Source organism: Silurus meridionalis, chromosome 27, assembly GCF_014805685.1.
Source record: "Silurus meridionalis isolate SWU-2019-XX chromosome 27, ASM1480568v1, whole genome shotgun sequence".
NCBI lineage: Eukaryota > Metazoa > Chordata > Actinopteri > Siluriformes > Siluridae > Silurus > Silurus meridionalis.
In genome coordinates, this window is record NC_060910.1 from 3,326,065 (window position 1) to 3,347,856 (window position 21,792).

The 21,792-nt window shown below is 39.3% G+C and overlaps 2 protein-coding genes across 2 annotated transcripts; both read left to right on the forward strand.

The window, feature by feature from the left end:
• The first annotated feature begins 851 nt into the window (after positions 1 to 851).
• On the forward strand, positions 852 to 8,829 carry imp4 (IMP U3 small nucleolar ribonucleoprotein 4). The gene is made up of 9 exons (XM_046841129.1): positions 852 to 942; positions 2,482 to 2,590; positions 3,436 to 3,519; positions 4,263 to 4,372; positions 4,515 to 4,647; positions 4,734 to 4,888; positions 6,501 to 6,595; positions 7,434 to 7,507; positions 7,961 to 8,829. Exons 1-9 carry the CDS (start codon positions 940 to 942, stop codon positions 8,071 to 8,073), a joined length of 876 nt encoding a protein of 291 aa, XP_046697085.1. The 5' UTR covers positions 852 to 939; the 3' UTR covers positions 8,074 to 8,829.
• Positions 8,830 to 9,007: 178 nt separating this feature from the next.
• Positions 9,008 to 15,202, forward strand: hscb (HscB mitochondrial iron-sulfur cluster cochaperone). Its single transcript, XM_046841860.1, has 6 exons — positions 9,008 to 9,364; positions 10,947 to 11,043; positions 12,520 to 12,609; positions 14,261 to 14,405; positions 14,774 to 14,821; positions 15,006 to 15,202. Exons 1-6 carry the CDS (start codon positions 9,063 to 9,065, stop codon positions 15,098 to 15,100), a joined length of 777 nt encoding a protein of 258 aa, XP_046697816.1. The 5' UTR covers positions 9,008 to 9,062; the 3' UTR covers positions 15,101 to 15,202.
• Positions 15,203 to 21,792: the final 6,590 nt, after the last annotated feature.

Below are 21,792 nucleotides of genomic sequence, written 5' to 3' on the forward strand. Positions count from 1 at the left end.
GTTCTCCTCTTGCTTGGCAGCTCCATCATCAGCATTCTCAGCATTCACCTCCTGCTCCTCCTCCTCTTCTATCCCAAATTCCTCCTGCTCTCACTCTTCTCCACCCACTCCACCCTGCCTGCATTTTCTTCACCTTTCTAACACACTCTTCATCACTTTACACTGTCAGCCCTAGGGATTTAAACTCATCCACCTTCACCACCTCTTCTCCTTTACAATACAATTCACACACATACTCTATCTTTCCACAACCGACGTTCCTCCACCTCTTCAGGCTCTTCTCAACCTGCTCCTTACTCTCACCACAAATCACAATATCATCACTTTGCCTGATAACATTTATAATAATAGAGGAAGAAGCTTGTATACATTTACAGCATTTGGCAGACTCCCTATTCCAAAGCGAGTTACATTTATCTCATCCATACAGCATCTACGATGTCAAGGGCCTTGCTCAGGGGCCCATAGTGGCAGCTTGGTGAGACTGGGATTTGAACTCACAACCTTTGGATGTACAGCAGAGTGAATTGTTTCTTTGCATATTTTTAGAAAGCTCGAGTCAGAGCGTAGGGTCCACCATGATATAGCGCCACTGAAGCAGAAAGGTTTAAGGGCCTTGCTCAGGGGCCCAACAGGGGCAGTTTGGCAGGGCTGGGACTTAAACCCCTGACCTTCTGATCAGAGCCCAGAGCCTTATAACAATAACAATAAAGATAGCAATAATAATAATAATAATAATAATAATAATTTAAAATAAATATCTTAATCCTTAACATCAAACAAATACACAATGACTACTTTAATTCTGAAAGCATTTGTAATCGCGCTTCTGATTGGCTCCTTCTCTTGTCCAATAGGAAGCCGCGTTACTACTTGGTCCCCCGGCTACTGTTGACACCGAAGCCACACGTGGGAAAGAGCTAAGGAAATCGCTAGAAAATGGTAATAAAAATCAACTTCATATCAACATTTATTTAACTTTAACTATATTTAATAATCACACTAATGTAATTCTCTCCTAATTATGAGCCATACAGCCGTTAGCGATTGATTTGGGACATACCATCGGTCTGAACCCCAAATACCACTCTAATGCTTACTAGTGCACTAGGTAGGTTTATAAAGGATAAGTGTAATAAGACTTTATAGTGCACTAATGTGTCCTATTGAGCGGTATTTGGGATGTGACTTTTTTTTTTAAACGTCTCTAGCATGCTCTATTGTGTATATATAGTTTTATGGTTCTTTTAATACTGTTGTCCGTTTTATAACTACAAGCAAAGGTAAAGTAAATATTATATCAATAATTAAATAAACCAGCTTTAGATAAAATTTTTCATAACTAATAAAGTTATAGTGTACTTAAAAAGGAATTAAAGAGGTCCTGAAATCAAATTGTGTGTTTTAGATGTATGTCTTAGTGTTATGGAGACGTGTATGACAAAAAAAAAAAAAAAAAAGAAATAATGATCATAATTTAAAATATGAATTTTATTATTAGGACAAATCCTAAATTCTGATGACTCAGACTGTACTAGGTTTGTGTCCATCCAATCAAAAGCTCCAGCGTGTGAATGCCCCGCCTCTTTAGATATCCAAACTAAATATAAGAACACGAATGGAATTATGTATAAAAAAAAATCATTACTTCATAATTTAGAAAAAATCTAAAGATCTTTTTCAAAACCTTCAAACGCTAATGATGAAACAGGCCGTCTTGTGGTCCGGTTTAGGAAAGGATAACCAAGAGCTACCTCTGCTGCAGAGGATACGTTTATTAGAATTATCAACCTCAGAACCCGCAGAGTTACATAAATGTTTCTCGGAGTTCAAGTGGCAGATATTTCATCATCCACTTTATAGAGAAAAGACCTTCATGGTCGAATTGCGGCAAAGGAAGCATTACTTTAGAAGAACTAAAAGCAGAAGAGACTTGCTCGGGCCAGAATAGTGAGTGATCGGACGTTTCCTGAATGTGTGGTTCCCTCTGTGAAGGAGGTGTGATGGTGCTTTGTTGATGACTTAATCAAAATTGATTCAGAATGGCTACCAAAGCATTTTACAGTCACATGCCATCCCATCTGATTAGCAGTCTGTGGAACCATCATTTGTTCTCCAACAATGACCCCAAACACACCTTTAGGTTATGTAAGAGCTATTTCTCTAAGAAGAGATGACCTGGCTTCCACAATTATCCGATCTAAGTCCAGTTGAGAAGATTTGGGATGACTTGGACGAGAGAGTGAAGGAAAAGCAGCCAACAAGCACTCAATACTTCTGGGAACTTTTATAATATATTGTTGAAAAACCATTCCAACAAAAAAAAAAAAAACCGAAATTCTGATAGAAAAGTAACTCCAGTAAACGATTTTGACCAATTGTTGGTCTGAGGATCAGGGTGAGATTTTGAGTCACCATCTTGTCTCTGATAGAACATAATTTGGCTAAGGTTGCTCCTCTACGTTGTATGGTCTGTTCCAGTTGCGACGCGAGGCCCGGCTCAGGAAGGAGTACCTGTTTAGGAAGGCCCAGGAAGAGAGACTGCGCTCCAGAGAGGAGAAAAAACAGAAACTCAAGTCTGCATTAGATGGTGAGTTTTTTGTTTTCTTTCTACCATCAAATTTAAAAGCAGGAGGTTTTGTAATGTGTAATTAAGGGGATTTCATTTGTTCAGCTACCTAATAGGGTGGACGATATGACAATTGTTTTATGACACAGACATATAGTGTATCGGGAGATAAAATGATGCTATTCAAGTACATTAGTATGGCACTTTGTCATTATATACACCGATCAGGCATATCGAGTGGTGAAGTGAAGAACACTGATGATCTCTTCATCATGGCACCTGTTGGCAGTTGGAATATATTTATTAGACAGCAAGAGAATATTTGCTCCTCAAAGTTGATGTTAGAAGCAGGAAAAATGGGCGAGCGAATTTGACAAATTGAGACGTCTAGACGTCTGGGTCAGAGCATCTCCAAAACTGCAGCTCTTGTAAGATGTTCCTGGTCTGCAGTGGTCAGTGTCTATTAAAAGAGCTCCAAGGAAGGAACAGTGGTGAACCGGCGACAGGCTGGTGGACAGCCAAAGCTCACTGAAGCACGTGAGGAGCGAAGGCTGGTCCGTGTGGTCCGATCCAACAGACGAGCTCCTGTAGCTCAAACTGCTGAAGAAGTTCATGCTGTTACACTCGACGGGTCAGAACTGTTTCAGCAGCAAAAGGGGACCAAGACAAAGATTATTATTCGATCATTACTCGATTATTGTGTGTTCTAAGGTGTATATATTGTACATAGTATAAAACCATTAGAACTGTATTACACGTTATATAAAGTGACAAATTATATGGTGCATGTAGGAGAAAAGTGTAAGCGTAGTGTATCTTTATCTGTACATTTTTTCAGATGTTCTGTTTTTCTGTTCTCTCCAAAGATAATCGTCTGATCCCTACCGAGATACGCAAACAGGCCTTACAGCTACAACGGCAACTGGAGTTTGATGATGAGGGCGGAGACGGTAAATACGACTTCTACTATCGTTTATAGTATTTCACTCTGATTTAGCTGCAGAAGTATGAATTTAATACCTGGGAGGAGGTGGTAGTCAAGACTTCTTGGATCGGAAGGTCACAAGTTTAAATCCCAGCACCATCAAGCTGCCCCTGCTGGGCCCCTGAGCAGGGCCCTTAACCCTCAACCGCTCAATTGTAAGACGTGCCGGTTAAAGGTGTCAGATTCTTTCAATTTACATTCGTGTAATTTGGCAAACGTTTAAGGTGAACGCGTGACGATCCGAGAGCGAAACGCACACATTTCCTGGAAGCTACAATACGCGATCACGATTTTAGCAACTGATGCACTAACACATAACTCCGATTTCCAAGTTGTTATCAGTCACGAACACACAAACATGGTTGGAGACAATTGAAGTGGGAAACGCTTTTCTTCCACTACCCAATTACAACAAACAACAAAAAAAAACTTTTTGAACGTTGGTCTTAATATCAAATAATCTGATGATCCAAATTCCTACGCCGATATGGTGGAGATTAGTGGTGGAGATTAGCATATCAAAGGCTTTTGTATATATTAAGAAACATTGGTGCACTTTTCTTATTTATTCCAGTTTAAGGTTCAACTCGGGCAAATTGCTGATGTTCGTGTGTCAGTGCAGACCAGAGACATGCTGCATGCGAGATGATTTTATTTTCCCATCCTGATCTGGAGCTGATACCTCATCCATCTGCGTTTATGTTCTAGGTGTCAGCTCGCACATGGATGACGAGTACAAATGGGCCGGCGTAGAAGACCCGAAAATCATGGTGACGACTTCCAGAGACCCGAGCGCCAGACTCAAGATGTTCGCCAAAGTGATGATTATTATTATTTGTTTTTTTGTGTGTGTGTGTGTGTGTGTGTGTGTGTGTGTGTGTGTGTGTGTGTGTGTGTGTGCTTCTAACGTATGTAAAAAAGCATTACGTTAACCAGCCCCCTAAAACTTGTTAACCACAGGAAGTGAAGCTGATATTCCCAGGGGCCCAGCGCATGAACAGAGGAAACCATGAAGTTGACACGCTAGTGCATGCGTGCAAGGCCAATAACGTGACTGATCTGGTGATAATTCACGAGACCCGAGGACAGCCCGGTACGATCTAATCAAATCCTCACCCTAGCGATCATATTTGTATCCGCGATGTCTATAACAGGGCGTCGGTTTTCTTTTCGTGTCAGACGGATTAATCGTGAGTCACCTGCCTTTCGGGCCGACGGCGTATTTCACGCTGTACAACGTGGTGATGAGACATGACGTTCCAGACGTCGGGACCATGTCCGAGGCCTTCCCTCACCTCATCTTTCACAACTTCACCTCTCGCCTCGGCACACGGGTGAGTCCGAGTCACGTCGGGGAATTTAAGACTTTCCTTGGGAATTAATGGGAATAAATTGAATTTACTAAATTGCAGGTGAGCCAATAACAGTGTGCTAATTTTTATTTAAACAACCAGATTTAATGCAAGTTGAATTTTTACCTGCACATTAAAATCAATCACATGCAAACAGAACACACTTACCGCAGGGTTACTGAGGCCACGCCTTCTACATGCACTGTGCATTTTTTCATAACACACATTTCATGAATTGTGCACACGAAATAATGTAAATAAAAAAATCTCAAATATTATACACGTTCGTTTCAAACTTTCCCAAAGCGGATAAATTAGAAAATTTTACATTGGCGTGCCATTTCAAAGAGGCGAAAATCAAATAAACAGCAGACAAAAATAATGCAGATCAAAGAGCGGTACGCTTTACTCATGTGCAGTACAGGGACGCAAGGCGTGTAGGAAACGATTGAAAATGAAAGAAGCGTTTTTTTTGTTTCTTTTTTATTTTTATGGAAACGCCGTTACAAATCCATCCGGATTAGCGTAGACGTAGCCCAAGTCACCCGGGGAGGAATTTCTTCTACATTCTGCTGTGCAGTTTTCTGTTATCATACAGAAGTTCACCACTTGTCAAAAGATTAGACACATTAGGATTTTTTTTTTTTTTTGAAAGACGTCTGCTCACCATGCCTGCGTTTATTCGATCGAGAAATACAGAAAATATATATATTTTATATATAAATATATACAATATATATTATAGAATGTTCTACTGCTTTGCATGCATGTCAGCTTATGACCAAACAAAATGTTTATATTTTTGTTTATGATTCAGTTTATTTACTTTTTTTCCAAATTTCTAATTAATTCCCAGAAATTCTCTTCAATTTCTGGTAAATTTCCGACTTTTTCCCCCAAGTTTTCCAAAAATTGTTCTGCCCCTTTGCAACCCTACTTGTGATGTAATCAAGTAGGCACAGACTAATGCTTTTAACCCGACTTTTACTTCGCTTTATTTCAGTAGAAAAACATGCCGTTCTTTGCTAATTTGAATCACAAACATAAGATTGCATCAGTTGAGAAGTTGTGGTGAAGAGCACAAACAGTTCTTCTGAGAGTTTTTACCGTGTGTGTGTCTATAGGAATTTCTCTCTTAGAAAATTATCTCCTACATTTAAACCTAGATGTAGTAAAATATGAATCAAGGTCTGTGAAAGAAAATATTTAAAAAGCAAAAAATACTGCAATATTGGTGGCCAATGTTGGCTGGAAATGCAGCGCTGCAGCGCCATCTGCTGGTCGATGCAGTCGTACAGAACATCCCAACTCTCATTTAGTTCCCATTTGCTCTTATAATAAGATCCATTCTTCTGGGAATATGTTCCACCAGATAATTTTTGGAGATTTGTGTGAGATTTATTCAGCCACAAGGGTGTTAGTCAAGTCAGGTACTGATGAAGGTGAGGAGGCCTGGGGTTCACTCAGCGATCACATTCATCCCAAAGGTGTTTAATAGAGTGAGAGCTCTATAGCAGGAGATATTCCACTTATGTAAAGCATGACATATATAGTATGTCTGTATGGAATGGTAAAGGTTTTTTTCCCCCCTCAGGTGTCCAACATCCTCAAGTACCTGTTTCCTGTTCCCAAAGAAGACAGCAGGCGTGTTATAACATTCGGCAATCAGGAGGATTTCATCTCCTTCAGGTAAACTGTTTTGCTGTTGTCTTATTTTATGTTATGATTTGTGTGTTTTGTAAGTGTACAGGTGTGATTACAGACAGCATAGTTTGAATAAATCTGTGATTTAAGGCCAAACACTGTAGGCATTTAGTTGCATGTTGTTTTATTTGGGGACCAAGCACTAAAGATGCACAGGCACTCTTTTGGTATTGTGTGTTTTTAGTGGGGCAAGCAGCAAGGCACAGGAATGCTGTTACAATTGTATTTATAATTATTGGCCATTCAGCAAAACCAGGTAAACATTAGAGGTCGACCGATTCATTGGCACTGATAGTTTATTGCTGGAAACAACTGCTATCAGCAAAAAGGCATACCGATAGTTTTTCCGGGTTGCTTTATACAGTTCAAGAGCGGCCTCACTGATGCCACGTGCTGTTTATTTGATCTGTCTGTCTTTAATTTTGGATGCAACTGGGACCTCAGAGGGATTCCAAAATGTTTTGCCCTAATTCACTTTTAGGTCTAGCTAAAATTTACATTAATAAAACTTTTGAACCACTCAACATCAAAATTAGGATTTCCTGGAAAGTCCAGAAAGTCATAAATTTGTACTTTTTAAAGATATATGACAGATTATAGGAAGTCGGCCATTTTGAACAGCGTTTTCTCACATAAAATATTGTCCAAACACCCCCATCCCAAAAAAACCCCCAAAAAACAGCTGCAAGCAACGATTAATGTTACTAGCTGTAAGTTTTACATCAGAAATTCTGAAATATGGCAAAAATGACAGACTTTTTTTCTCGCAATAAATAAAGATTCTAATGATGAGAGATGTTTTGGTTGGTTTCGTGTGTCACAGGCACCACGTTTACAAGAAAACCGACCACAGGAACGTGGAGTTGACCGAAGTCGGGCCGCGGTTTGAAATGAAACGTAGGTGACTTATTAATAAGTGTAAATTAACAAATTCAAGATAAATCATTTGCTGCAATGATTATTGTTCAGTGGTTATCTTGGTTGGATTTGGTTTGTGTTAAAAAAAAAAAAAAAACTTTTACCAAACTTTTAACAAGGACTATTTACATATTGATTTAGAGATCTACATGGACAGGATTGTGTTTGACCTTTGACTTTTAAAAAAAAGTATTTCTAAATTACATGTATGTGCGTATAAATTAGGCATGATTTGTCACATGCCCGCTTTTCCAGAGTTTGTATAAATGCATGCATACATATATATATATATATATATATATATATATATATATGTCATTATTTCGCTGCCTACATATGCTTTTATTAAACCAGTAATAATAGTAATAACTGCGGCCTGTTTTTCTTTTTTTTTTTTCTTCTTCCTCTTCCTTTCCTGTCTCTCATCCACAGTGTACATGATCAAGCTGGGCACTCTGGAGAACGAGAGCACGGCGGACGTGGAGTGGCGTCATCACGCCTACACTCGCACCGCGAAAAAGAGGAAGGCGTTAAGCGTGGAGTAAAAAATAAAAAGCCTGTGCGTCAATCTGGAGGTCCGAAAAAGACTTTGTGTGGGTTTAGCACCAGACTTTCTCAGTATCTCAGTGAGAACTGCTAGTAGTTCAGTAAGAAGCTTACGGTTTATTTTTTTAATACAGGAAATTGCTCATTTACTGCATCTTGATGATCGTGTGGATACGGATGTGTGCGTACAGACTTATCAGATGTCAGAATTTATAGTCACAGGGTGTGTAGAGTGCAAGATACTCAATGCGTCAGTATTTATTCATGCCTTCAGAGGTCTTTTTAAATATTTCATGGTGTACACGGAGGAGACGAGGGTGTGGAGGGCTTCGGAGAGGTTATGCTGAGCAAAAACATCTCTTGAGTATGCATTAAAAATCTCGGAAGGATCAAAAATGTTTTATTCCTCTTATGCCGCAGCAGTTGACTATTTTTTGTGGTGCATTTAATGCTGTGAAATGTCCACAAAATCATTTTGATCTGAATGGTCACACTTGCCAGCTCCTAACCTTCCCCACACGAGTGCTGAAACTGGAGACTCCTTCCCTAAAGGTTCATACATAGTCATTTTGTCCAGAATTTTTTTTTTTTTTTTTTAAATAAAAGAGACTCTTCATCTTCTGACCAACACCTGATTCAGGAATTCAAGTGTTGTAGTGTCAAATTGTTTGGGAAATGTTTAAAGTTGATCATTTTATATTGCTTTCTTTGTACATGATGTAATAAATAAAAAAAAGACATTGTGAAATTCTTCACAATAACTGTATTTTTTTAGTCCTATAACAAACTATATTTTTGTACTATATTAGTAACACAGTAAATGTATAGTATAATTATTATTAGTATATTCTAGTATAATATAGTCCATTTTATTTTGAAATGCCTACTTACAAACACTTCCGCGTCTACGCCGAGAACTACGCATGCGCCCTTTGAACCCGGAAGTGTTGGACGCTCATGTGTGGTGTAAGCCTGAGCTTGGAGACTCATGCAGTGCTCGCAGAGGTTGTTGATGTTGCGGGCAGTCCCCAGATGTGTCCTGAACATCTGCAGCCTTGGAGCGTCATGCAGATCGCGTGGAAAAGCGCTGCATTTCGGCAGGAAAGACTTGTGCTGTGTGGAAACGGTGAAGTCGCTCCTGAGGCTGAATCTGAGCCGGTGTTTGTGTTCATGTTCCCCAGTGAGAAAGTGCTGGAGCTGCGGTTCCTCAGCTCAGCTGTTCTTCTGCTCCTCCTGTAACACCATCCAGCCTCCTCGCCATAAAGCTACTTATTTTGAGATTTTAAACTGGTGAGTTACTAAAATGTATATATTTTAAAAAATATCAGATCAATATTATAATGCATAAGTCAGTTTTGTTTCTAATCTTTGACACATAAAAGACTGTGATAAATGGTCCAAAAAAAATCCAGTCCACAATCAGTTTTTATATCAAAATGGTAATTTTGTGTGTCCTAATTGACAATGTGTGACGTCACAGATATAGGGGGGGGCGACATATCGGTGACGTCACAAATTGGCAATTAAAATGTTTAAACCCTGCTTCAAAAGTTTTGATCAAAACTGAAGTTAACAGATTTATCTTATTTTATTTGCACTTTTCAAGCTGAGTTGAGTTTACTCTATAAATACAGATTATTAGAATTACAGTGAAATGTCAATTTAACAGGATTTTCTCAAAAGAAACATTTTCTTGAGCGTTTGAAGAAGGAGTCTCCAGTGCCAGGATTCTGTAACAGAAAATAGGTTTTCCACCAGGGGGAAAGTCTTCAGGATGAAGGGCTTCTGTGATCTAATGCGAGAAAGAGAAAAATATGGATTATTAGAGATCCTTATTACTAAATAATAATAATAAAGACAGTGTTCATTGTGTAGCCGAATGCATGCAGTGCCTCAGGCCAGACTACCTAAAGTCAGGTCAAGTTGGCGTTTTCTCATCCCGACAATATACAATTAATCGGTTTTGCCGATTAATCGGCAGCGATGGTTGATTGCTGAAAGTATCGGCAAAAATCCATACATTTTTCCAGCTTCCAGCCCACTGTAATTGTGAGAGCGGCCTCTAGTGGCGAATTATTGACAACATGCTTTTTTTTTTTTACATGCGAAACTGTGCGCTGCACGGAGAGAGATTATATTTATTATTTATAATTTAAATAATATATTAATCAATTATATTATTAATTATTCATATTTATTTTATTTAGCACATTATCATGATTTAGTACTATTTTACATAGTGTATATATATTTTTTTTTATCCAGTATCCATTTGAAAAACTTTAGATTGATTAATCGGTTATCAGTCAACACCTTCTGACCAATGTAGATACCAATATAGAGAATTCAGCAGCCCTCTCTTTTCTCTTGGGTTTAGTTTTCTCTCTCTCTTTTTTTTCCTTTCCAATAAACACATTTTAATTCACACGACCAACAACAGCTATAAAAAACAATTTTTAATATCCACCAGTGAAATATTTAAAATTGTAATAACCGAGGAATCTCGCATTCAAAACAGCTGCAAAGCATTGAGATGAATTATTTATTCCACAAAACGCTTCTGAGAGTTTGTTATTCCTGGGACCTGCATGCCATCGTCTCAATCCTCCTCGATAACAGACTCAGGCCGAGCGCATCGGTGCGTCCTTAATACGAACTCATTAAAATGTTATATCTTGCTCGTTATTTTTTCTGCTAATTTTAGTGTAGTCTGGAAGAGGGGGCGACATTTTACTAAACCTCAAGCTAAGCTCCTGTTATTACCTTGTTTACTGCAACTACTGAAAAACTGAGAAAACAAACAAACAAAAAAAAGTCTTACTGTCTCTTTTGGTATTAAGAAAACTTTATTATAAATTTTTTCTCTCTCTAGTGATCAGACGTTTGATTTGGACGCTCGAAAGCTTCAGGTGAAATACCTCGAGCTGCAAAGATCTCTGCATCCTGACAACTTCAGCCAGAAATCACAGGTACTGAACTTTTTACAACCAAACTGAACCTGTTGCTCTTCCCATTTTATTGGGAAGTAGTGATAAAATAAAACCAGTCGTTCTTTTCTCGTTGTGTCTGCAGGAAGTTACAGCTCTACCTCTGCCATGTTAATCTGTATTCTATGTGACTCTCGGGACGCTCCGTAGTGTTGCGATACATCATGTTCACGTAGCAGCGGCGGTGCTGAGAGAAACGCTTTAGAAACGCTTTAGAAACGCTTTAGCGACGAGAAATCGATCTACATATCAAATATTGGTCAGAAATTATTGGTAACTTTCTAAATAGCAAAAGTATAGCGCATCTACTATTAATTATATATAAGCAAATCGTTTTTATTGATTCAGATATGTTAAAAACGATCCAAATACTTGTATCCAAAGCACACTTTTTTAAAAATCTATGCCTAACATCGTTAACTTGCACATCATCGATGCACATCACAGAATCTTACCAACATTGTGTTTATATAATTGTTTGATTCATTAATAGTTTTCTCCCTATTGTATTTTTTGAATAAATATCACTCTTTTTCATTGTTTTCATTTTCTTGTTTTATAAATCTATATGCAATCTAATTTATCATCGAATTAATGAATATTGAGAGAGCCCTCTGCTGGTCGTATGGCGAATTACATGCCATTTTTTCTGTGGTAGATCTTGAGCTTTATGTAGCACCTTGGTGCTAGAGGAACATTGACATTTTATAGTGTACTGTACTGTATATGGGTGAAATTATGCTAAAAATCCAAGACTAGTTTTGACCCCCTTGTGCTTTTTTAAACTGGTCCCCTTGCTTGATTGAGAGCTCAGATTCTCCTAGTGTTTCTAAAAGACTAAATGCTCAGAGCTCTGTGAATCAGTTTTTCTTTTGTTCAGGTATGAGCATATCAAGTGTTTGGGTGTGGGTGTCTCAGTAGACAAACAAAAGTTGCAATTTTTACATAAATCCATCTTAATGTCCCAAGACTGCAAACCTCCACACGATAAAACAGAGGGGAAAAAATGATTATATAACTTCTCATCCTTCTCTCACTTCCCTCAAGCTATTCTGCAAGAAACCAGTCGCTCAGCTCATCCTAACTCTAACCAGTCCCTTCGCCGTTCCCCAAACACAGAGACACCCGAGAAAGACACAGAAAAATCCAATTATCAACGTGGCCGAGGACTTGCCATTCGCGAGAGCCACAGTGCGCTTTGGGAATTGTTCTGAAAATGTGCGATAGTTGTGAATGACTAGCTGTGAGGAAAATAAATGTCAAAAATTTTAGATTTACCTCCCCTTGCTTTAGACCTCTTTTTTGTGAACTCACAAAAGAGCAATTTCCTTTTTGGCACACTGTAATTGCCTGCTAAGCTATTTTTATCCAGGTACATGTCAGGATTCTTTTCTGAAAACGGCGCATCATAGTTCATTAATTTGGACGACTTTGTTTTTTTGTGACTCTTTGTTCTAGACAGAACAGAAGTATTCTGAAGAACAATCATCTTTGGTAAACAAAGCCTACAGGACTCTACAGAAACCTATCACACGTAGCGCCTATTTGGTAAGAAAAAGCTTCTCATTTTTGTAGACGTTTAATCAAAAGTAGCTTCCTGGAACATGACAACGAGGCAAGTTTAAGAATTCGATCACAAACTTCATTGCATACAATTAACAGTGATGTTTTTCTTTAGCTTGTAATGTTGTGCCATAAAAATAATGCCGTTAATTAATCTTTTTTTTTCTTTCTTTCCATTGTTCCTCTTATAATTGTGTGCAAATTTGTTTTATGAACAAAGACGTCTGGCATGACTGAGTAAAAATTAAACTCTGAGCTTTCTCAGTTTTATAGATTGTAGATTGCTTTTAGCGATGGACATTATCTCTGTAATGCTGCTTTTGGACAAAGAGGTTCTAAAGTTTAAATTAATAAGTTTGTTCCTAATAAGTTGATCCTGAATGGCAACTGTGGCTAGGAAAAACTCCATGAGATGATATGAGGAAGAAACCTTAAGAGGAATCAGACTCAAAATGGAACCCATCCTCATCTAATTGGTGCCAAATGTCCATCATTAGTTACCTTTATGGCATTTGGCAGACGACCTTATCCAGAGTGACTTACAGCTGAACAGTTGAGGGTTAAAAGGCTTAGCCCTTCTGATCCAGAGTCCAGTACCTTAACCACTGAGCTTCCACATCAATCATTGTTCAGGTGTGCTGTTCAGTGATGGGTGCTGAAATGCAGAACTGTTTAAACTATAGACCTAAACCATTGTTGTCTTCTGCTTCTTTCGGCTTCTCCCATTATGGGTCGCCACAGCGGATCATCAGTCTCCATACCCCCCTGTCCTCTACATCTGCCTCATTCACACCAACCACCTGCATGTCTTCCCTCACCACATCCATAAACTTCCTCCTTGGCCTTCCTCTTTTCCTCCTTCATGGCGGCTCCATCCTCAGCATTCTCCTACCGATGTACCCCATGTCCCTCCTCTGCACATGTCCAAACCATCCCAATCTCGCCTCCCTCACCTTGTCTCCAAAAGGTCCTACATGCGCTGTGCCTCTAATAAACTCATTTCTAAATAAATGTATACTTCTGATTTTAAGGATTAAGTATTTGGACTGTACTTAAAGTTCTTGAGTTGTTCAGTAACTTCATGTCTCTTTGGGCTAATAAGGGTGGAACCATCCATTTGAAAAGAACTCTGCCTAGATGTAGGGTGTTGGGATAAATCAGGCAGATCCATGTTCAAAAGTGTCCCCTTGTCCTCAAGCGGGCCCATTGACTACCTCAAGAGCATTGACTTGTTTTTAGTATTGGGCTGAAGAGAGTATCGACTCGTCCTCAAAGGGCCCGTGGATTGCCTCAAGAAAGCGTCGCCTCATCCCCATGTGGTCCGCCTACCCCTCAAGAGAGAGTTGCCTTGTCCTCAGGTGGTGTGTTGACCACTTCAAGAGTATCGACACATCCTCAAAAGAGCAGTTGATCACCTCAAAGATTTTTGACTTGTGCCCAAGTGGGCCCTTCGACCTCCTCAGTAGTGTTATTATATACACATCACGATTTGCAGCTGAACTGCTGTCAGAGCTGCTTTTTAGAGAAAAATCAGTCAACACCTTCTGACCAATCAACCAATATTTGAGAATTGAACAATGCTGTGGTAAAAACACTGTCGTGGTAAACATTTACTGATGCGGATGATGATTTGCAGCTGCAGTTGCAAGGAGTCGAGCTGGAGGAAGGTACAGACTCTACAGCCGATCCAGCCTTGCTCTCAAAGGTCATGGAAGTCAATGAGAGGTTGGCAGAGACTCAAAACATCGACGAGGTGAACGCTGTAGGCCAGGAAGTGCAAGGTGAGCACCGCTACACAGCATGTTGGGTGTGTGTGTGTGTGTGTGTGTGTGTGTGTGTGTGTGTGTGTGGAACACGATTCTGTGAACATCTCTACACCCACATGTAGGCCTCATTTATTCGACTTCTCTAACACGCTTTATAGAAATGCTCAAGGCTACATTTTGTTTTTTGTTTTTTTGTTAATGCTTTTATCTTTATCAGTTTGTTTTTCATTTGTGCCCAGTGTGTGCTCTCTCTGCTTTTTTTTTTTTTTTTTTGACAAGACCAAAAAAAAAAAAAAAGTGCTTTGGCATTCCCATTTCTATTCATTTTAAGCGGGGGCACTATTATGCGGTAAATACATGTCATCTTTTCTTTTCTCCTCCAGTGACACTAAAAAACCTGACTGAACAGATGAATGCGTCGCTAAACAAAGGTATCTTCCCATCTTCCTCTTCACCCCTCGTAAATTTAATATCAGTGCACGCTGCCAAGGTCGCTCTCGAACGAGAGGACAGTGTTTCCTTGACACGTAGGGAAAAAGTGATTTTTATTTACCTTTTAAAAAAAACAAATAAATAAATAAAACATTTTATTTGCCTTTAATGCCAATTCCTCAGGGGACCTGCAGTCAGCCAGAGAGATCCTAACCCAGATGAAATACTTTGCAAATCTGGAAGAGAAGATAAAGGAGAAACTGAGGAAAAACTTGTGAGGTGGCGCAGAAGGACTTCCTCTGTATACCAGCCATAGCCATGTTGAAATTTTAGTCGTATATAAAAGTTGAATATGTGGTAAATTAAAGTCTATTTTCAAAGTTGGTGGCCATTTTGTGCTGTTTTGGGGGAATTTCATGCATCTGTATGAGAACTAAGGGGAACTGGAATCATAACAGTTAAATCTGGTTCTAACAAAAATTTTTTATTTATTTTTTGTCATTAGACTCAGTGATCCGCATATTCTGATTTGTGCAGGACATGTATGAGGACAGTGTGACCACAGTGAAGTGTGCAGTAGGAACGACAGACTGGTTCAAGGTGGAGGTTGGACTGCATCAAGGATCGGTTATGAGCCCTTTCCTGTTTGCAGTGGTGATGGACAGACTGATAGACAAGGTCAGACAGGAGTCTCCATGGACTATGATATTTGCGATTGATGTGATTTGTGTTGAGATTAGGGAGCAGGTTGAGAAGAGCCTGGAGAGGTGGGGAATGAAAGTCAGTAGGAGTAAGACAGAGTACATGTGTGTGAATGAGAGGGAGGGCAGTGAAGTGGTGCAGTTGCAGGGAGAAGAGGTGGAGAAGGTGGAGGAGTTCAGGTATTTGGGGTCAACAGTGCAAAGTAATGGAGAGTGTGTTGGAGAAGTGAAGAAAAGAGTGCAGGCAGGGTGGAGTGGGTGGAGAAGAGTGATAGCAGGAGTGATTTGTGATAGAAGAGTATCTGTGAGAGTGAAAGGGAAAATGTATAGGACTGTGGTGATACCTGACATGTTGTATGGTTTAGAGACAGTGGAAGTGAGTAAAAGACAGGAGGTGGAGCTGGAGGTAGCAGAGCTGAAGATGTTGAGTTTTTCGTTGGGAGGGACGACGACAGGATTAGAAATTAGTTTATTAGAGGGACTGCGCATGTAGGAGGTTTTGGGGACACGGTGAGGGAGGAGAGATTGAGATGGTTTGGACATGTGCAGAGGAGGGACATGGGGTATATCAGTAGGAGAATGTTGAGGATGGAGCCACCAGGAAGGCGGAAAAGAGGAAGACCAAGGAGGAGGTTTATGGATGTGGTGAGGGAAGACATGCAGGTAGATGGTTTCAAAGAGGCAGATGTAGAGGACAGGAGGGTATGGAGACGGATGATCCGCTGTGGCGACCCCTAATATGAGAAGCCGAAAGAAGAAGAACACTCAGTCATGTACTGAATTGCATGAAATGTAAGTTAACGAAGGACAGGGTAAGAATGTTTTATTGAGGCTACAGCTACGCTTATTAGGATAAATTTGGAAAAGGCGTTTACATCTAAACACGCTCTGCGTTCACACTCGTTTTAGGCGGTTGCAAAAAGTTGCTCATCCACTCTGAAATGTCTGAAAACGCTTACATCCCTGTGCATGAACAAAAAACGTAAAACTGAAATGAGAACTGTCACATGAATAAAAATGCGTCACAGTACACACTGTGCAGAACATGAATTTTCGAACAAAAACGTATTAGTGTGGAAATTGACCGTAATATAGTAATCCCCGCTTTACCGCGGTTTGAATCTGGCGCCCCCGGTTTATTGCACAATTTTATTTGCCACATAACTAATTTGTTTGGCTGATTTTTCCGGTGTCTCATGGATAGCACGATAGACCACAAAAACGTATAGGGAATTGTTTTTATGTAGTTTTGTGTTGAAATAATGAAATGTATTAATATAAATATAATTATTAATTATAAAATGAAGTGAAATGTTAATACAGTACAGTACCGTATACATGCATTTTTGGGATGGCGTCCGTTTATCGCGGTTTTTCGTTTATAGCTGGCGGTTTTGGAGCGTAACCTCTGCGATAAACTGTATACAGGCAGACAGATTCAAAATGGCGGAAACACTTGAACAGAAAAATAGAACAGGCTGTGGTTGCGCAATTGGCAAACAACAAAACGGCAGCAAACCAACATTTGCGTGAACAAAACAAACGGAAAACGAGACATGAAACAAATTTCTTGGTATTTGACAAACTAAACATGTTACTTTTAATAAGCCCCGTCTCTCCTTGTATTTCATTTCAAAAAGCTCATCTTGTCTTTTCCCTAAGCACAATGACTATCACAAAGACACAAAATCAAACACACTCGACACTCACGTTATTTGCAGTCGTTCTTAGATCTTCCCTGTGAACAAGCTATTGCTATAGAAACCATATAGTTTTAGATTAGCTCATTAATATTAATGTAAATCATTTACATTCACAGCATTTGGCAGAAGCCTTTATCCAGAGCAGCTTACATTTTTGCATAATTTTATACAACTGAGCATTTGGCAGTTGAGGGTTAAGGGCCTTGCTAGAGGGCCCAACAGTGGCAGCTTGGGGGTGCTGGAATTTTAACTCAACCTTTTGTTTGGAAGTCAAACCATCTTAACCACTGATCTATCATTGTAAAGTTGGAACCGTTATACAAGCTGTATGTTTATACAGAAATGTCTGTAAATATATACGTAAAATATATATGTAAATTTTTAGATATATATATATATATATATATATATATATATATATATATATATATATATATATATATATATATGAAGTTATGTAAATTTTATATACATATATATATATATATATATATATATATATATATATATATATATATATATATATATATATATGTATCTAAAATTTACATAACTTCTGACCAATCAGAATTCAAGAGTACTGTGGTGCAATTATATAATTTACAGTATAACATTTTTATTGCTTTCTGTTACAAACACAAAATGTGACCCATCTTTTTTTTCCTTAAGGTTCTCAGCCCAAGTGTTCCTTCTGTACCCGGTGTGATTAATGCTTCTTATTACGTTGTAACGCAAACTGATTAATTAAGCTGCAATTGGAGCGAGTTTCTACTCAATTGTGTCATTACACCGGACACACAGTAAAACATCGCACCCTTATTAGATCCAGCCCGAGCAAAAGCGCTTTATTGCACCAGTTTGTTGCGCCGCTTAGGGTGGGGGATAAACTAAATTATGTAGAAATCTACTTAGCAAGTCAAAGATTTATGATTGTGTGTGGGAGAGAAACGTGTGTGTGTTTGTGTGTTCGAATACCTCAGTCAGACTGTAGAGGGAACCATGTCACCTGAAAAGGACGCAACAAGAATATTTACACGTACCACCATTTCACACGTTCCTCTCCCCTTAAAAAAAATAAAATAAATTAAAAGTCTGGAGTAAAATGATTTCTTTCTTTTCTATTTGTTTTTGTCACGTTCTCCCGTTGGGTCTCTGCGTGTTGCCTGTCAGGCACCATTTAATTGAAATCGCTAATTAAAATCCTAATGACTTCTTAATCAAGAAGGAGCCAAATGAACGGGCCGAGGATACAGGGGAAAGCCTCCAAGCGAGATCACGACAGGATTGCGGTAAAGCCGGCGGCGCTGAAGCTCGTCGTCCATCCTGCTCTAATAGGCCTTGGACACTTGTTTATTAAACCCAGAACGTTTGCATCATGTAGAGGTTTTCCTTCACCGGAGACCCCGTTCCAGATGGCTGCAAATTAAACGTCGCCCACCCACAGCAGTAAAGAGACACAGAGAATAGAGCGAGAGAGAGAGAGAGAGAGAGAGAGAGAAAACATATGGCCTATTTATTAGTCAAGCTATAATCGGGAAACGTGAACCACCTTCCCAAATTAATGAAAAAATCCTCACTGACCAATTCTGGAGTCGCCGCTTTGCTCTAGCAACTCTTTGAAATTGAGTTTGAAGGAGGTAGAGAGAGAAAGAGAGAGGAGGCTGTCAGCAGCAGCGTAGAGGGAGGGATGGAGGGAACGAAAGAGAGACATGGGAGAAAACAAGCTTTAAAAGAAAAAACAGTGCACAGACCAGAAATTGACTTGGACGGCATACGGGAGGCAACCGGGCAGGAGGGCGTGTTTGTTTTAGCTTCTCCCGTCGACTCAGACAAGGAATTGACACACAGGAAACCTTATTGTCCATCAACAATATGATAGAAAGGCACCAAAACAGGCAGACAGACAGACAAAATAAATACAGCCAGAAGCATGAATGAAAAAAATAAAACAAACAAAGGAGCTTAAAACCTGCCCTTGCCTTCACCTTCTTTGACAAGACACCAGCCTGTACCTCAGGCTACATCTACACTAATCTGAAGAAGTTTGAAAACAGCATTTTTGTCTAAAAACGCTCAGTTTCCAAACCAGTTAAACAGTCACGTATTGCGCAGGAGCAAAAACGTAAGACGCTTCAACCTGCTCAGTTTCATTTACAGCTCTTTAAAATGTCGCAGCAGAGTCATCGTTTTCGAAAAGACTCAATTGCCAAAGAAAACGTAGTTTTCAAATTGATCCACTTTGGAGAGCCTTTTCAAAAAGCTACATTTCGATCGACCAAAAAACGGCGTCTAAGTGTGGACCGAAGGCCAAAAAAATGCTTTTTCAAACAAAAACAAATTAGTGTAGACATGTCCTTAATATACTGCCAGACCGATTCAAAATATAAAGAAACATGAAAAAGGCTATGGTTGGGCAATTGGCAGACAACAATACGGCAGCTAAGGAAGAACGTAAACCCAAAAAAATCCCCAACATATGGAAAACACAACATAAAAAATGTCTCAGTAATCGACAATAAATATACACGTTACTTTGCAACATTTAATAATCCCAGTCTCTGATGTGAAAACCAGCGTTTTTGAAAGGATCCACTTTGGAGTGCGTGTTCAAAAAGCTACGTATTTGTTAACAGAAAATGGCGTCACAGTGTAAACGGAAGTCAAAAACTTTTAGAAAAAATATGCGTTTTCAAAAGAAAACGTGAAAAAGTGATCTCAGGAACGTTAGGAAGCTGGGGTCCAAGCGGAAGGTCAGCCATGCTACAGCCCCCCTGGAATACTGATTGATATACAACACAAAAGTTTATAATAATCTATTTCTTTGCACATGCCCGAGGCATCTTGCCCACAGTTAAAAGCACTATACAGTTCGGGTTCTATGGGTTTTTCAGCTTGCTTTCATTTATTATTCCTATCCATATTTTGTATAAAATTATTCAGTGCGTCTCCGGGAATCTGTAGGTGACTCAGCAAAGATCGCCGCACACAACGGCTTCACCAGATCTCAGCTCCACGTGTCTGCGAGAAGCTAAACATTAAATATTAAACGCATAAATATATAGATATCTTGGACCGCTGCGGCCAGCAAGGCTCTGGTGGTATTAATGCTAATGGACTATTTAGCGTGTGGAAAATCCGAGCACTCCGAACTCCTCCTCTACACTCCATTTTTTTTTTTTAAAGCTTGCCATTAATACTTATAGGAATCATTAAAATTAGATCCATCTCTGCTATTTTGGTCTGTCAGAAGGCATCGAATAAATCAGACTCCGCTTTAATTGGTTACGCAAGCACGAGGTATGGATTAGCACAAGACCACTGGTTGGAGATGTTTTCGTGCTTGCGTGTGGAGACAGCATTGCAATTCCAGCAGCTCAGCACCTTAATTGGCAGCAGAGAAGTTTCAAAGGCAGGAGATAACATTTGCCTGTCAGGGGAACGAGTCATGCGCCCGCTTCAAAAACCTGCAGACGTGATAACGATAATGACAGCAGTTTTTTTCCCCCTCCCCTTGTGAGGTGTGTTTGTTCTTATATAAAGATGTTTTCCTTCCCTTTTAAAAAGAGTCATGAAAATCTTGATGTGCAGTTTGAGGGAAGTGGAACGTTCACAGATTTTTGGACACGGCGTTCCTCCTGAAACTGTCTGTTCAAAACTGGTGTTTTTCACAGACTCTGAGGAAGGCGGAAAGGATTCCGGGAAGGATTTGGCAACCAGAGTTTTTATAGCAAAGTTAGGAGTAAAAATAATTTTTCTTTATCCTTAATCACATTTTGGTCTTTAGTTTTATAGTGTAATTACATTTATCCCCATGTCAGGAAATTGCGGTCTTAAGGAACCCTTCACACCCTATGTACAGTTTGTTCAGACTTATTCCCTCTGGCAAGTAATAGATCCTGGCAGCCGCACAGATTCTAAACACCCTTCTGTAACCCCAATCTATACTGGACTTTATACTACTAGAGTACCATTATTTCCTCTAGAAATGTGCATCTGGATTCATAGCCAATGATACGATGCATTAAAGATACAAATGAAGCAGCTACTGATGCGATGCGATACGATTCACCAACAACCTGATCATTATATATAATAAATTGACATAATAAATCATTTTTTTACCAATGCAAATATGTTCAAAAACGATGCATTGCGATACAAATGCCAACTTGTATCCGATGCGCAGTGCATGAGTTTGTGAATCTTATTATTCCTAATTTCCGCTACTTTGTCCAGTTAGTTAAAATAAAATATTGCACAATCACTGCACTATGAGGTCACTTTCTGTTACGGGCGAATATGTACTGTTTTCTTTTCCAGATCATTTAGTTCTGTTGTGCAATCAAGATTTATTAGTCCAAGTCTTCCCTGTATAATAAATGTGCAATGTTTGCTCTAAACTGGAAACAAATGTCTTGTATGCTCAGGCATACTTGGGCAGTAAAGTGGATTCTGATCTCAGGATGAATCCTAATTACCCAATTCAAATAAACGATGTTTGTGTTTCTCTTCCCGACGTCGGACATCCGCTCGCCGTTGTGTCTGCGAATCCCAATTAATTACAAC